We start from the raw sequence: 15,998 nt of genomic DNA, 5'->3' as shown, positions 1-15,998 counted from the left end.
TTAGCCAAAAAGTAAATGAAGCAAATATGGGAAGACAATAATCATTAAATCTAGGTGATGCATATTTTTCCATATGTTTGAAATTTTCATTTAAAAAGATGTCTTAAAGGGCTGCCTGGGTGACTCAGCGGTTGAGCATCTGCCTTCGGCCCAGGGCGTGATCCTGGAGTCCCTGGATCAAGTCCCACATCGGGCTCCCTGCATGGAGCTTGCTTCTCCCTCTGCCTATGTCTGTGCCTCTCTCTCTCTCTCTGTGTCACTCATGAATAAATAAAAGAAATCTTAAAAAAAATAAAAAATAAAAAGATGTCTTAAAAATGATATACATCATGCTAGATCCTGGACTATGAGCTGGGGATATAGCAGTGAACAAAACAGAGCCCTGCAGTCTTGATGGAGCACACAACCTTTGGGGAACATGTTTCCATCAGAAAGTCTCCAATGTGATCTGATGGTGCCGCCAGGACCTATGTCAGCCTACCGTTCCATGTCCCCTCCACACCATCATCACTGCAGGTGTGTTTTCCCACATTTTAAATATCTGCTTCCGGGTGGCCTTGAGTCCAGAGGAGTCCCCACACTATGGTGGCACTAATACTAAGGTCAGAAATAATCAGTTCTTTGATGCATGTTGCCCCTGAGGTTCTGTTCGGGAAACTTCTTCTGAGCACATGCACCTGGCACTGCAAACATACCAGGATCTTTTTTTTTTTCTTAATTCATCAGGAAGACAGAGAGAGGCAGAGATATAGGTGGAGGGAGAAGCAGGTTCCCTGAAGGGAGGCCTGTGCAGGACTCAATCCCAGAACCCTGGGATCACCACCTGAGCCAAAGGCAGACACTCAACCACTGAGCCACCCAGGTGGCCCCCCCTTACCAGGACTTATAAAAGGGAGACTTGACACCTGCCTTCCACTTACAGCCTGTGGGCAGAGGTGGGAAGAGGTCACCCAAGCCAGCTGGAATGAGGGGATTTGGCTGGAAAGGTGACCAGGACAAGCTACTTCAATGAGGAAGAAGAGACCCCAGTGCTTGGGGAAGGCCTGATTGAGCAGTCCTGCATGCCCACCCACGACTGGCAGGAATAAAGACCCAGAAGAGCTAACATGCAATGTATTTTCTAGTTCCAGGGTTGGCAAACTTTCTCTCTAAGGGTGGGATGATAAACATTTCAGGCTTTTCAGACCAAGAGGCGACATCAGAGGGTATGTAGGTACAAGAGGGAAAAGTTCCCCCCGGAATTTTTTGGATAAAATTCAAAACTTTACTTAGGGATGCCAAAATGTAAACTTCATATAATGGTCATGTCCATAACTATTCTTCTTTTATTTTTATATTTTTCAACTCTTTAAAAATGCAAAAACCATTCCTAGCTCAGGGCCATACCAAGACAGGTGGTGGTCGGATTTGGCGCACCCACATAACTTGCCAACCGGGGCAGCCCCGGTGGCCCAGCGGTTTAGCACCTGCCTTTGGCCCAGAGCGTGGTCCTGGAGACCCGGGATAGAGTCCCACGTCGGGCTCCCTGCGTGGAGCCTGCTTCTCCCTCTGCCTGTGTCTCTGCCTCCCTCTCTCTGCCTCTCTCATGAATGAATAAATAAATACATAAAAAGAACTCGCCAACTGGCCCCTCAAAAGATGGGCTGGTGCTTAACGGTTCGGTTTCAGGGCTGCTCTTCGCCTGTGGGGACGCGAACGGGCCTGATCGGTTGTTGGCACCGGGGTTCCCGGCCCCTCGCTACTCCTTCCCAGCTGGTGGTTCTGAGGAAAGTCCTGAACCTCCACGGACTTCAGTTTTCCGCGTCCCTCAAGCCCGACGAAGGCTCAGGCCGGGTGAGGAAATGCGGCTGCGAACAGCGTCCTGCGTACGCGGCAAAGCCGGGGTAGAGGAGGACTCGCGGGGCGTCCGAGCCCTCCGAGGGCCCAGTGTAGCGGGCGGAGCGCGAGCCTGCGCGCGGGGGCCGACCCCATCCCGGCGGGCGCGGGGCGCACGGGGAGCCGAGCCGTCGGGGCAGCCCTCGAGGACGCGGCGCTCCCGCCAGCCGCCCCGCCAGCCGCCAGCCGCCCCGGGGCCCGCGGGCTCCGGCAGCGGAGGGAGGCCCTCCCTCGAGGCCCGGGCCCGCGGCCGCCGCCGCCGCTGCCCTGCTCCCCGCCAGGCGGGGCGGGGGCTGGCGCTCGGGGTGCGCCGGGCCTGCCGGCCAGTTGCGCAAGTTGCGCTCGGGCGGCTATAAGAGGGGCGGGCAGGCATGGAGCCCCGGAGGAGTCCCGGCGCCAGCAGCTGCGAGGTAAGGCCCCGGGCGCGCTGCGCTTTCCCTCCCCGCCGGTCTTTCCCGGCCAGGCACCCCACCCCGAACGCCGAACGCCGGGGAAACTGAGGCGCGCGAAGGGGCGGGGCAGATGGCTTGGCTCCGGACCTTGGCGGCTTCGTAGCAGGGTTCTGACGGGAGGGAAGGCAGCGGGGGGATCTGGATTCGGGGCCGGGCTGAGCCGGTGCCCACGGAGCAGGAATCTGTGCCATGGAGCCAGCCGGGGTCCCAGGAGACTGTCAGAGCCCGCGGCCCAGCTGCTGAGATGCTGTGGAAATTGCCTCGAGCACATCCCCAAAGATCAGGGCACCCTGCCCCCACCCGGAGGCGGGAAAGTTGAGGGCGCTGGGGGTTCGGGGTGAGCGCTGGGTTTCTGAGGACTCGCTTTTGCTCCGCGGCTAAGATTTCGGGCATCATTTTCCAGGGGGGGTCTTCATCTCTCGTGTCTGATTGCAAGGATTTGTATAAGGCCAAAGCCTAGGAACGGAAGCTCTGCGGAGCAGAGGCGGAAAGAAAACCCAGGAAGAACCCCAGATGTCTCAGAGAGATTCTGACGAGTCTCACCACATCTGGCCTTCAAGCCAAGCGAACGGTCTTCTTCACGGTGGATGAAATTGGGGTTTTCTAAGGTGACAGAGCAGCAGGTCACGGAAGGGCCTACTGCGTGTTTGCCAACTGTTACCGCCTCTCTAGTCAATACCGCAAATACCCGCTGTTGGCAGGTGGGCCCCAGGTCGAGTCCCCTCCTCTCCTGGCCTGGTTTACATTCACTGTGAGTGTGGTTGTCTTCCCATTCCAGTTTCTAGAGCTTCAAGATGGTGGCATTTTGGAATTGTGAATCCTTACTTACAGCTGGATCCAAGACAAGCGGCCTGCTTGTCATTTGAGAAGAGCAGTTTGGGAGAGGATGAAAGGATTGATTTCTGCTAGAAGGGTGGTCTTTGGGGTGGGCGGGGCAGAGGGCAGGTACTTGTAGGCACCGACCAAGGAGCATAGCTCCTTGCCTCCCCCTTGTAGGACCTAACCACTGTCATCCCTCTTAAGTTCCCCTGTAGAGTTCTGAGGTGGGCAGCAGTGAGCTGGGACTAGTGGGAGAGAGATACCCAATCTCTTTCCCACCAGGCTGGTCTGCAGAACCATAGTCGCTGCCATTCTAACGTCCTCCTGAGCAGAGATGTCAAGCCAATCATTTCTCTCACTTAGGTAGGGGGAGAAGGCAAGAGAAAAACAGTGAATGTTTTCAGGTTCTTCCCTTTTCTAGCAATCGAGGACATTAGGCTGAGGGGAACGTTTCCATGTTGGCCAAAGGAGCGTCCTTCTCATATTTTGTACATCTTATGCCCAAAATAACTCTTCTTGGTATTTGGGGGAAATATTTTCCTCCCCCTCCGTTCCAGGAAATGGCTCCAAGCGCCAAGGACAGAGCCAGGGAGATTGCAATGAATTCCTGCCTTTCAGCCGCAGGCAGATGCCTTTCATGTCTGAGTGGCCTGTGCAGGGTGTGGAGGTGGCCACTTGGGAGAGCTCTACTCACAGACCCAGTCATTGTCCCCGCTCCAGCCTAGATGTCACCCAAGGGGATGAGGGGGTCGGGGAGAGAGATAGGGCTTCAGGGAAGTGGAGTCCTTGGGAGGTATGCATCCATGAACAGCATGCGTGTGATTTAAAGGAAAAGTGAGGGATCCCTGGGTGGCGCAGCGGTTTAGCGCCTGCCTTTGGCCGAGGGCGCGATCCTGGAGACCCAGGATCGAATCCCACGTCAGGCTCCCAGTGTATGGAGCCTGCTTCTCCCTCTGCCTGTGTCTCTGCCTCTCTCTCTCTCACTGTGTGCCTATCATAAATAAATAAAAACAAAAAAAAATTAAAAAAAAAATAAAGGAAAAGTGAGCCAAATTGTCTTGCAGTCAATCAGTAGACCGTGTCCTTCCCAGCAGTAGGGTTCCGTGGCAGCAGCTCCATTCTGGCCTGCCAGCCCAGAGCCTTGAAATTCTACTTTGTCCACACAGTTGTCTTAGAGAAATAGAAAGAGGTTGTTTCTGCTTAAAAACAGCACACCTGATGCCTGGGCTCAGGGAGTTCTTTGTGCTTATTCTATGTGTGACAACAGATGTGCAAACTGCATTTTACAAGCTTTCCTGCTCAGTTTGTCAGTATCCCCCCTGCCCCGCCCCAGAACTGGATTCGTGCTCGGTGCCAATGCCGACATCTCACTGATTTCATTGAAGATTTCATCCCCACCTGTGTGCACATTGTGTTTGTAGTCTGGGGATGCATTGGGCTCAGGAGGAGTGCAAAGGCGGGGGCTACAGAGAAGAAAAGAGGGAGGGGGGCCTCTGAGGAGGGCAGGAGGCCCAGAGCAGCTGGAGCCAGGCTGATGAATGGAACTAAGGAAGCTGAAAGGAATGGGGATCCACATGGTGCTGGAGGACACATAAAAGGTGCAGGAAGCCAACCAAGAGACCCGTTAAAGGGAGATGTGGAAGCCAAAGTGATTTCTATCATTAAGAAAGTTTCCTAGGGGGGTGCCTGGGGTGGCTCAGTGAGTTAAGCATCTGCCTTCAGCTCAGGTCATGGTCTCGGGGTCCTGGGATGGAGCCCTGCATTGAGTTCCTTGTTCAGCAGGGAATCTGCTTCTCTCTCTCCCCCTCTCCCTCTATGCACTCTCTCTCTCTCTCTCTCTCTCTAATTAATAAATAAGATCTTTTAAAAAATAATTTCCTAGGGATTCCTGCTGAGCAAAAGTGAATTCTACGATGTGACTTTGAGACAGGCGCAGGTGAACCACAGTAGAGGTAGGTTAACCTGGTGAGACAATGAAGATCAGAGATGGGAAATATTTGATTTATTTCAACAATTATTTAATGAGTACCTGCTGTGTGCCAGGCCCTCGGGAAATGCTGGAACAAGTAGCATGTCCCCGACTCCTGCACCTGGAAGACATCACTAGTTGATGGAGGTACCCTCTCGCCTCTGAGGAACTTGAGGGCCGCCTCCACACAGTGCTTCAGGTAGCTGCTAAAAATTGATCAGAGTTGACACTGGAAACCCATGTGTTATCCCTGATGAGGATCAGATCTGAGGGTGGTTTATGAGGAGTATGAAGACTATAACCCCCACACCCACACTCTGGCTGCTGGTTAAGTAGGTTAACATTTCTGAAACAAGGCTTTCAGTTGCAAATAAGAGAAAATCACTCATGCTAGCTCAGAGTGTCAAACAACATATTGCAACCCACATTTAAAAAACAGAACTCTTAGGAATATATCACTTACAGTAAGCAGTAAGTGAATTTGATTTCTTGACATTTGTTCCTCTTACTTGTGTTTATCTATATATCCCCTGAATTAAAAAAATATAATCAGAGAGCTGAAACATACTCGAGTCTATGTGGAAGAGTATCTCACAGTGGAGGCTAAGGACAGGGAGGGTCCAGAACCAACAAGGTGAGGAACCAGAAAGAAGGTTCAGGAAGGAGCATAGGCACTGACTGTAACCCACCTGTTACAGGATGAACTCTGGTCTTTCTCAGCTATTCCATGCACATGAGGGCAATCGCAGCTAACCTGGAGCTTCTGAGCCCTCAACAGAGACAAACTGGGCTCTCTGAAGCCCTACTTTCAATTCCTGGAAGAGATGGTAATTGACCGGATCAGGGTTTGGAGGAGAAAGAGATAGGAGAAGGAGGAGAAGAGTATTCTGGGTCTCTTGCCTACCACTCATCATGCCCCTCCAGCGCGCGTGCGTGTGTGTGTGTGTGTGTGTGTGTGTTTGTGTGTGTGTGTGTTCTGAGAGGGCAGATTCCCCCACGAGGTGGAATCAAGCCTGGGACATTCTAGCTCTCTAGCCTTACATGCTCTATCATTCTGCCATATTGAATTCTCCTAAACCCACCATAGTTTTTCCCAACTCCACACTGTCACATTGGTCTGGAATGCCCTGCCTGCCTTCTTCTGCCTGGAGGACTCCTGTCCTTAAGGTCTCAGTTCAAATACTGTCTCATTTGCAAAGCTGTCCTCACCTTTCTAGGGTCACTTCTTTCCTCTATGCTCCCCAGATTCTATGTTCCTTCCCTTGTTCCTTGATGAGATTGTATTAAAGTGAGTTATTTAAGCTTCTGTTTGTTCCACTGGATTCTGAGTAGCTTGAATGACCAGCATCCAGGCTTCTCTGTCTCTATTCATCCTTTGTTTATTCCTTGTCCCCAAGTCCCTTCCAACTTAGAATTACGGAGACAGGAAAGCAGAGTAGAAGGAAAGGATGAGAGGGAGCCCACAGGAAGAATTTCTGCAAGGAGAGGCTTAGACCATCCAAAGCTTTTCCCTCATAATTAATAGCAAATATCACATTATCTGAATTTAATTCACACTAGCACATCAAGGATTATTGAAGAGAGGGGTGTAGAAATCCCCATGGCTGGAGAAGAGAAGGCAGAGAGAAGTATGCGCTGGGTCCCTGTTAACTTCTGGCGCTTTCAACCAGGAGAAGACTTGGGACTTTAGATAACTCAAGGTTAGCAGTCCCCACCAGCAAATGGCTCTGTGACCCTAAGCTCTCCTTACCCCCACTGCCTTCATCAGAAGGCTATAGGCAGGCCTGACCTTGGCCCAGCAAACCATCCAGCCTGGATCTAGAGAAGCACACTCCCTATCTTGGCATAGAGGCTGGTCTGCCTCATTTCCTAGGACCAGAGTGAAGGTGAAGGAGGTCATATCTGGAGGCCAGCAGCTTCTTGGGGGAAGGAAGGGGTGAGCTTGTCTGTGGCGAAGGCAGAGGTGAGGGGGCCTTCATAGAAGTGGGGCAGGGTTGGGGGGGTCAGCTAAAGATGAATAGAGGTAGGGCCGGCACCCAGGCCCCAGGTGAACCTGGGCAGTGGAAACTGTGGTGGCATGGAAGGTGTGGTTATGTGCACCTCTCCTCCTGGCCTTGGAACTGTTGGAACTGTTTTCTATGGTGACATTTCCTTTTCTAGTGCTGCCCTGGGATGCTCCATTTTCTGGTTTTTCTCCTTTCTTCTCCAGTGCACCCAGTATAGGGGAATAGTAGGGGATGCTGTTAAAGATGATGGGGAGTGGCAGGGTCTTTTTTTTTTTTTTTTTGAGTGGCAGGGTCTTAATTAGGGAGAGGGAAAGTGGCAGTGAAAGCTGGTGAACAGGAAGTCCAGAGGACGAGCAGGGCGCCAGCAGAGTGAAGGGGAGGCCTTGGCCAGTGTGCAAGCCACCCATTGATACCCCCAGAGGTACCCATCTCCCTCCCCAGGCCCCACTTGAATAATGGGCAGAGAGAAATAGAGGAGACAGGATGTTGTATTAACGTGTCAACAGTTCACCTTTTAACTCTCAGACAATGACAGCTCCTAAATGTTCAAAACCATTTTGGAAACTTCTAGAGAGAAAAGGTTTTGCAGCCCAGGCAGCTGGCTGACAATCACCTTTGTCCTCCCTGTTCCTCCCACCTTGGCTCTTTCCACCTGGGCACTGCTCGGTCTACTTGTGTGGCCCTGTTTTTCTGAATGTGACTCCCAATCCCAGCTGTCAGCTGGATAGGTCTGCCTGAGGTTCCACCAGCCGTAACCAGCAAATCAAGCAAAACCGAGCAAATCAGTGGTGTTGCAACTCCCTCCCCGTGCCTTTGCCAATCTCCATCTCCATCCTTTTTGTCACCTGGGCTGAAAGCATTAGCCTGGGAACGGTCAGAGCTCCTCACTTCCATGAAAGAAGCCTAGCCTCCTTACTCGGCACTCGGGCCCTAAGCCCTCCCCACCTCCTGGCCCATCACACCTCTCATGCAGGCTGTGAGCCACGGTGTTCTGAGCTCACAGGGGTTCTTCAGCCTCTGAGACCTCGGCTGGGCTGCTCCTCTCCTCCACCTTCACAAACCCAATTCCTCCTGACTCTTATGGCCCTTATGAAATGCCACCTCCTCCAAGACACCTCCTTGATTCCTTAGCTGGAAATAGTGGTGATAACAGCTAAGGTGTATTGGGGTTGGCCATATGCCAGGCAAGGAGTTAGCACTTTGCACACATTACCTCATTTCATCCACAGGACAGCCTCAAGTGGGAATGACAGTTTGTATCATTCCCATTTTATAGCTGAGAAAATTGAGTGTGAGAGAGTTTGGCAAACTTGCCCAAGGTCCTGAACTCCAACTCAAGCAGAGTTCTGCTGAACTCTAGAGCTCATAATTTTACACACGTCTCCCTCCCCTGAGTTACCCTGGGCATGCTGTTTAAACATTCTTCCTTGAGTTACAGCTAATTATGCAAACTGGTTGTTCAAGAGCACAGTTTTGTTCTTTACTTTTGTCTCTAACAAATAATATGTGTTAATAGTTGACAACATTAAATACTGCAGTGTATTCCCTGGGCTTCTGAGAAAACCAGCAGTCTTCAGCCTTGTCCCTTCCTAGTCCCGATTCCCACCCTCCTGTGATTTCATCTTTGTACGTGGCCCACAGTGAGCGATCAGTACACATTAGCTGTCAACCAGCTGCTATCCATTGAGTAACTATTATGTGTCAGGCACTGTGCTTAGTGAAGTTGTAGTTGCTGTCTTGAATTATCCCTCCCCTCTCTGGTCCCTAAACTCTGCTCTTGCCAGCCATCTTCTTGGGCCACAGCCAGGCCCCACCCAGGTACTCAGGTGAACCCAGGAACACTCAACATCCACTTTGTCCTGATGCCCATGTCCAGGCATATAAATCAACTAGCATTAAGTTTGGTTGCATTTAGCAGAGACCCAAAATAACAGTGGCTTAACCAAGACAGAGGTTATGTCTCTCTCACACACATAGCACAAGTCCAGGTGGGGCGTGGGGGCAGTCTGCGGCCAGTATGTCACTCAGCTCCACAAAGTCCTCAGGGACCTGTTCTCCAGCTCTCTAGCCCACCATTCGTAAGGTGATCCAAGATGGCACCAGAACCCCGGCTACCACATCTGCAGCTCAGGCATGGGATGGGGGAAGGGATGAAAAAGGAAGAGGCAGAGGTACACAACCCAAGAGCTGCCACACAGCACCCATGCTGATACTTAATGGCCAGACTTTAGTGGCATAGCCAAACCTCGTTGGGGGAAGCTGAGAAGTGTAGTATTTATTCTCGATGGCACATCACCATCTAAACTTGGATATTCTATTACTTGGGAAGAAGGAAAGAATAGACAACTAACTGCTTCTGCTAAAAGGGTTTGATGTGTTGATGTGTTTGTGTATGTGATGTGTGTGTATATGCAAGCACATGTATTGTGTGTGTTGGTGGGCCACGTTCTCTCCTCCACTTGGATCTCAGATGGACTTGGTATGGATTCTCTACGGAACTCCCCTAAATCTGGCCTCCTCCTCTTAGGCAGATTTACCAGCAGCTTCTCAGTTCCACATTTCAAGGAACTACAATGTATTTTCTGCATCCACTGAAGCATATTATCAGCGGTGATAGAGGGGCTTGTAAAACTGTTTTCCCGCTCAGATGTTACATGGTGGCCATTATATGAGAGCAACTATGAGCAGAGTTAATCTGGTAATAAATTCTCTCGGGAAGGAGGGTGTCATTACCCAAGAATCCTAGAAAAGGGTACCATTCAATCTTGTGCTGCAGGGGGAACACCCAGAAATACCAGGCACCCTGTTGAGAATGCCCAAGGGAGGCAACGGGCCAAATGCTAGATTTGGGGTTGGCTACAGGCAATGTTACCCCAGTGTTTCAAGCCCTGCCCAGTAACCACACAATTCCCAAACTGCTGACCTCCCCCATCCCCTGCCCTTCGGCACAAAAATGCACAACAGGCAGAGGGTTGACAGGTTCATCTCATTTACCCTTTAGAGCCAGGTGGTGTTATTAATTTCATTTCACTAATAGGAACGGATTCTGTAGGGAAGTTAAGAATTTGCCTAGGGATTCACTGAAACCCTGGGACCTAACCACTATACTTTCCACCTTTGCTAGGGCTTCATGGAATCATACTGGGGATTAGTTCTATTTAACTCCATTCCAAAAACCTTTGGTGGAAATGTTTACTCACATAATCAGTAGTTAATAGAGGGAGCTTCCACTTTTTAAGAGAGAAAACAAGCATAGAAACATCTGATGTGCCTTCTCCTGAATTACATAGGATATTTTCATATTTGAAGTCGATGTGGGGGTGCAATCCCATAGCATCAGCCTAGAGTAAGGTATTTGTTTCCAAAGGCCATGGTCCCAGGAGGTATCTTGTTGAGCATTGGGGTGGTTTGTAATTTGGGGCTCTCCTTAGAGGCTGGAGAAACTGTAGGGTGGGTAGAAAGCACCCCAGCCTTTCTGGGTTAAGCAGAAGCCTGACTCTGCTACTCGCTTGTTTGAGCAAGTTAACACATTTTCTTGACCCTCCTTTTCCCCCTTTTTATAAATTTCAGATTAAAAGCATACCTTTGGGGCACCTGGATGGTTCGGTGGTTGAGCATCTGCCTTTGGCTCAGGTCATGATCCCGGGGTCCTGGGATGGAGCCCCACATCAGGCTCCCTTCAGGGAGCCTGCTTCTCCCTCTCCTTCTGCCCCTCCCCCTTGCCTGTGCTCACTCTTTCTTTTAAATAAATAAATAACATTTTAAAAACAAAAGCATACCTTTGATCAAGCCTTACAAATAATATATAAATAGTTTATTTCTATTATATTGCCAGAATATGAATTATACTAATATTGCCACCTGTGGACAGAAAATGTATTATCTGTTTTTATTAAGACCCAGATGACACAAAACATAAAAAGCAGAGATTAACTCTTTTGCCTTCTCCAGAACCTTCATGCTAATATTTACTTACATTTGATTATCATTTCAGGCTCATGCACACAACCTTAGCATGGATCACAGACTCGCATACATTTAACTTTATTACCTTTTGTCTTATGTATCTCATTAAAACTTTGCTGCTTATTCAAGGATCTGCATATTATTAATATTAGAATTCATTGTTCCATGACTTTGAAAGTGTCAAACATTCTGGATGAACACGTTATATAGTCTCTTCTGCCTCCATGCCTTTAAACCAACTGTTTTCTGGCCTCTTGTGGCAACCACTCTCCATTCTTACTAACCCATACTGGGTTTTTAATACCCAGCTCAGGTGACACCTCTTTCAGGGAGCCCCCTTTGTACTCCTGTGACATCTTGCACTTGTTCTTCTTGTGAAGTTTATTCTTCCTGTATTGGAATGGTCTGCTTACCTGTTTATCTCTCTTATTAATGCATAAGTGGGGCATCTGGGTGGTTCAGTGGTTGAGCTTCTGCCTTTGGCTCAGGTTGTGATTCCGGGGTCATTGGATCAAGTCCTGCATCAGGCTCCCCATGGGGATCCTACTTCTCCCTCTGCCTATGTCTCTGCCTCTCTGTGTCTCTCATGAATAAATAAATAAAATCTTAAAAAAAAAAAAAGCATAAGCAACCTGAGAGTAGAGAGCATCTGTTGTTCACGATTATATCCTTGGTGCCTGGTGCTGTATCTGACACATTAGCAGATCTTCCGCCAGTGCTGGCTGCATTCAGGCTCCCAGTAGGAGAGAAAGGAAGTAATAAAACCAGTGATAAACGCCATCACAGAGGTATCAGTAGGCTGTCATGGGAGAGTAATGGAGACGGCAAGTAACATAATCTCTAGTAATAAGGATAGTAATGTAGTACATTTCACAACACCTTTAAAGCTCTTGCACATGCATTGTCTCATTTGATCCTCATAAAAGTCTACAGTTTTTAGTGGTTTTGTGATTTGTTTAAAGTCAGGCAGCTATTAAATGGCTGGATTCAGACCAGACCTTAAAAGCCCATCTCTTCCTCACAGCTTGCAATAAAGTCACACCACGACGTCCATTCACTCATGCACTGGCTTACTGCTCTGTGGTCTATTCCACATCACTTTGTTGTTTATTTGGTCAGGTCTTACTTCCCCACAGACATGCATTTCATTAATGTAATTCTAGATAACAAATTGTCTTTGACACTGAGGAGATGATTGCTATGGCAGAAGGCAAGTCTCATTTTTATCCACATCTGATGATGAGGTTGGTAACAGGACTTATGGGTATTTTCTGAGATACCAGCAACCTGCTATGCGTGGTTCCTTCTGTTTTCAGGCCCAAGAAGCACAGCCGGGGAAGGAAAATGCGTTGTGGACCTCTGTGCCGATTCCTGTGGCTTTGGCCCTATCTGTCCTGTGTTGAAGCTGTGCCAATCCGAAAAGTCCAGGATGACACCAAAACCCTCATCAAGACGATTGTCGCCAGGATCAATGACATTTCACACACGGTAGGGAGGGTCTGGGAAGACAAAGTAGAACCAAGACTGGCCCTTGGGGAAACCAGGACCTCAGATGGTAGTTGAGGCCTGTGCAGCCACATATAGGGGCCATGGTGGCCTTGACACCTCCCCGTGGTACGAACAGCAGCCTTTTCTCTTCCTCTCTCTCCATCTCCCACCTTCTCCCTCTCCTTCCTCTCTGATGCAAGTCCTAGTACCTAGGACCAGAGAGAGCCATAAGGGTACTGGTGTCCCACTGGCAGGTGACCAGACTCCTAGTTGCATCCCCTCTAGGCCTCTGTCACATCTCTAGAATGTACTCATCATTGGGCATTCTTCCTAGATGAACTCTGGCCCTGTGAAGCTTCTCCCTGTTACTGTTAGTCCTGGGGTCCACAGGCCTAGACCTTCAGCCATTTCCCAGATGACATCTGTATTTGGAATTAGGAAGACCAAATGTGAATCTTCACGCTTCTGTTCTCTATCTGTAAAATCTTAAGCTAATTCCTCAATGTCTTGAAGCCTCAGTTTCCATAGCCTGATAGTGGGACTATCATAAGGGACTTCACAAGATTGTTAGGAGATTCAGTTAGTTAAAGAAAGTGATCTCCCCTCACCCACCCTAACAGAACCAGAACACAGCATGCCCTCATTAAAAGTTTAGTTGTGGTTTTTAGTAGCCCCTGGTCTTAAAAGCCTGCTTGCTCACCCAGCACGAAGCAATCTAGAGATTTCCACATCTCCTCCCATTATGGATGTCTGACAGTGGCCTTGGGCAGCCAGGAAGAAGTTAGGTGGCCAGAAGAAGGGACAGCTCAGAACTAGATAAGAGCCTTGGGCATTTTAAGAGAGAAGTCTATGAGTCTCCTTGCTTTCATGGGGCCACGCATGATAGGTCCAGAGTGTCCCAGCTTGGGTGGTGCAGAGAGTGAGTGCCACAGGCAGTGGAGAAGGGGAGAACTCCTGGTAACCAGTGTTACTGGAGCAGAGGAGTGAGATGGGACGCTCTTTGGCGGGGGGGGTGGGGGGGTGGAGGTTCAGCCTTGACTCCTGAGGGGGTAGGAGGCCTTGGAGAACCTGACTGGGAGCAAGGAATCCTCTGGGGGCAAAAGAGGGTGATGATGTCTGGGGAAGGGACACTTCAGGAGGACCTCAGTACCTGGGGAAGAGACTTCACTAAGTAAGAATCAGGCCTCATGGCTGGGTCTACAGCAGAGGCCATTTCCAGGAGAGAACCACCTGCAAGGATTGGTCTGGAAGGGGAGGGCAGGGTGATTTGGGAAGAGTAGGAGTACAGAAGTCCAGGAAACAGCTTGGAAGCTTGGCAGCCCCTGGGGCACAAGAAACAAGGGCCTGGGCCAGGGTGGTGAGGAAGGAGGAGAGGAGGCAAGCAAGAGAGCGGACCTCTACGCTCATGGGAGAGGCCGACACCTTGCAGAACCGACTTCTCTGAGATCCTGCTCTCCCTTTTCCTCTGGCCCAGCAGTCTGTCTCCTCCAAACAGAGGGTCGCTGGTCTGGACTTCATTCCTGGGCTCCAACCAGTCCTGAGTTTGTCCAGGATGGACCAGACGTTGGCCATCTACCAACAGATCCTCACCAGTCTGCATTCCAGAAATGTGGTCCAAATATCTAATGACCTGGAGAACCTCCGGGACCTTCTCCACCTGCTGGCCTCCTCCAAGAGCTGCCCCTTGCCCCGGGCCAGGGGCCTGGAGACCTTTGAGAGCCTGGGCGGCGTCCTGGAAGCCTCACTCTACTCCACAGAGGTGGTGGCTCTGAGCAGACTGCAGGCGGCCCTCCAGGACATGCTTCGGCGGCTGGACCTCAGCCCTGGGTGCTGAGACCTCGAAGGCTTCTCTTCCCCAAGTCGAGGAGAGAACCTGGGCTCCCAGGTGTCTCCAGGAGAGAGACCGTATGGGTGTCCTTTATCCTGGCCCCTAGCCGTTTCTCTCTCACACCACGGAGCCACTCTTCCAAAGGCATAAGCCTCCACGGCACAAAACCAAAGATAAGAATGCAGGATTCCATGCTCACCGGGAAGGAGGACCCACCTGGCAAACAGTGACCTGCATCTGGGGTTCTCACAAAAGGCTTCCTTCCTGTGCCACCTCCCCCATCACTGCATGCTTCAGCGTGACCTGGGGTGATTTCAGGAGGCACCCGCTGAGCCTTTGGACCATCAAGCGAGGTTCTGAGAATTCTGGGAGCACCATGAAAGCTACAATCCACATAGCTGCAAACTCCCAAGCAACACATTATTTATTATGCATTTTATTCTGGATGGATTTAAAGCAAAACATCAGCCTTTCCAGGCTCTTTGGGGCCAGCCAGAGCTAGGGATGCTATTTCCAATCCCATCGGTGGGCCTGGCTGAGGCAAACCCATTTCTAGTGACTTGAGGGCTCTCAAGTTAGTTCTTTGGTAACTGGCTATGTTTCTACTGTGACGGATGTTAAATTACAGTGTTTGCAATGGCATTGCCCTGAGCGGATCTCCAAGGACCAGGTTATTTCAAAAAGAAGATGAATTTTGTCATGTGTAATATATAGATGTGTGTACCTGGAGGTAGGAGAACGTGTTAGCGGGAAGGGGAAGGATCCAGGATGTATTTTTTGAATTACATTTGTGCGATGGGCTCTTCGAATGGAGGGGGGTTCATTTTCTCATCTCTGCAACCACTTAGTGTGGTTTTCATGAGAATAACAAAGGATATGACTCCTTCAGCGGGGGGGTTGTGGGGTTTTGCCAGCCACCCACGGGGGTGGGGGGGTGGGGGGGTGGGGAGTGGCACTGACGACTGTTTACTGGGGCAGTTGTGAGCGCTGGCCTTCTCCAATTGCTGGAGACAGGTCTTTCTTATCAGGGAATGAGGATCCCTCACTGGAGGTGGTGATCCCCAGAGCAGGGGTCCTTGGTATGGGCCTTGGAGAGGTCTAGGGATGATCCCACACTGGATTTGTAACATGGCAGTACCCCTACTTGGGATTTGCATGCCAAATTGTGGTTCTCATCTCACTGGCTCACCCAAACAAGACCACGTTCCCCTCCCATTCGGGGTAAATTTATACTCCAGGGGGAAGTTCTGGGGCTTTAGCGAATGGTCCCAAGACCTGGGCTGGCACTGGTGAGTGCCGGGCCGCCAGGAATGCCCTTCCCACCAGAGGTCACGTTTGGTGGGATGAACAGGAGGCTTGGGTTTTCCACCATCCTGCCACTATGATGAGGCCATCATACTCTAGGTGGTGGATCTGTCCAAGGAAATTTGAATCAAAGCTATTAACTTTAAGACCGAGCACCTACTTTGTGCTCAGTCCTGATTGGTGCTATGGGCTAGAGAAGCTCACCAAGTAAACGTTAAAATCCAGCCTTACCCTCAGGGACCTTGCATTCCAGATGATAAAAATGCCACACACCAGCATGCAAAGGCTGG

General features: G+C 50.2%; 1 protein-coding gene across 4 annotated transcripts; it reads left to right on the top strand.

Annotated features, from left to right (window-relative positions):
- Positions 1-2,247: 2,247 nt before the first annotated feature.
- Positions 2,248-15,278, top strand: LEP (leptin). 4 transcript variants are annotated; one of them, XM_055307254.1, is made up of 4 exons: positions 4,701-5,098; positions 10,692-10,754; positions 12,404-12,575; positions 14,053-15,278. In XM_055307254.1, the coding sequence occupies exons 2-4, from the start codon at positions 10,720-10,722 to the stop codon at positions 14,407-14,409; spliced, it is 564 nt and encodes a 187-aa protein (XP_055163229.1). In that variant the 5' UTR covers positions 4,701-5,098; positions 10,692-10,719; the 3' UTR covers positions 14,410-15,278. The 4 variants fall into 4 exon arrangements, with proteins under 4 accessions (XP_055163230.1, XP_055163229.1, XP_055163228.1 ...); XM_055307253.1 differs by having other exon boundaries at positions 14,050-15,278; XM_055307255.1 differs by lacking the exons at positions 4,701-5,098; positions 10,692-10,754 and adding an exon at positions 2,248-2,285 and having other exon boundaries at positions 14,050-15,278.
- Positions 15,279-15,998: the final 720 nt, after the last annotated feature.

This window comes from Nyctereutes procyonoides, unplaced genomic scaffold, assembly GCF_905146905.1.
Source record: "Nyctereutes procyonoides isolate TBG_1078 unplaced genomic scaffold, NYPRO_anot_genome, whole genome shotgun sequence".
In the NCBI taxonomy this organism is placed as follows: Eukaryota; Metazoa; Chordata; class Mammalia; order Carnivora; family Canidae; genus Nyctereutes; species Nyctereutes procyonoides.
The sequence above is the reverse complement of the archived record's forward strand: the minus strand, read 5'-3'. Positions and strand labels throughout refer to the sequence as shown.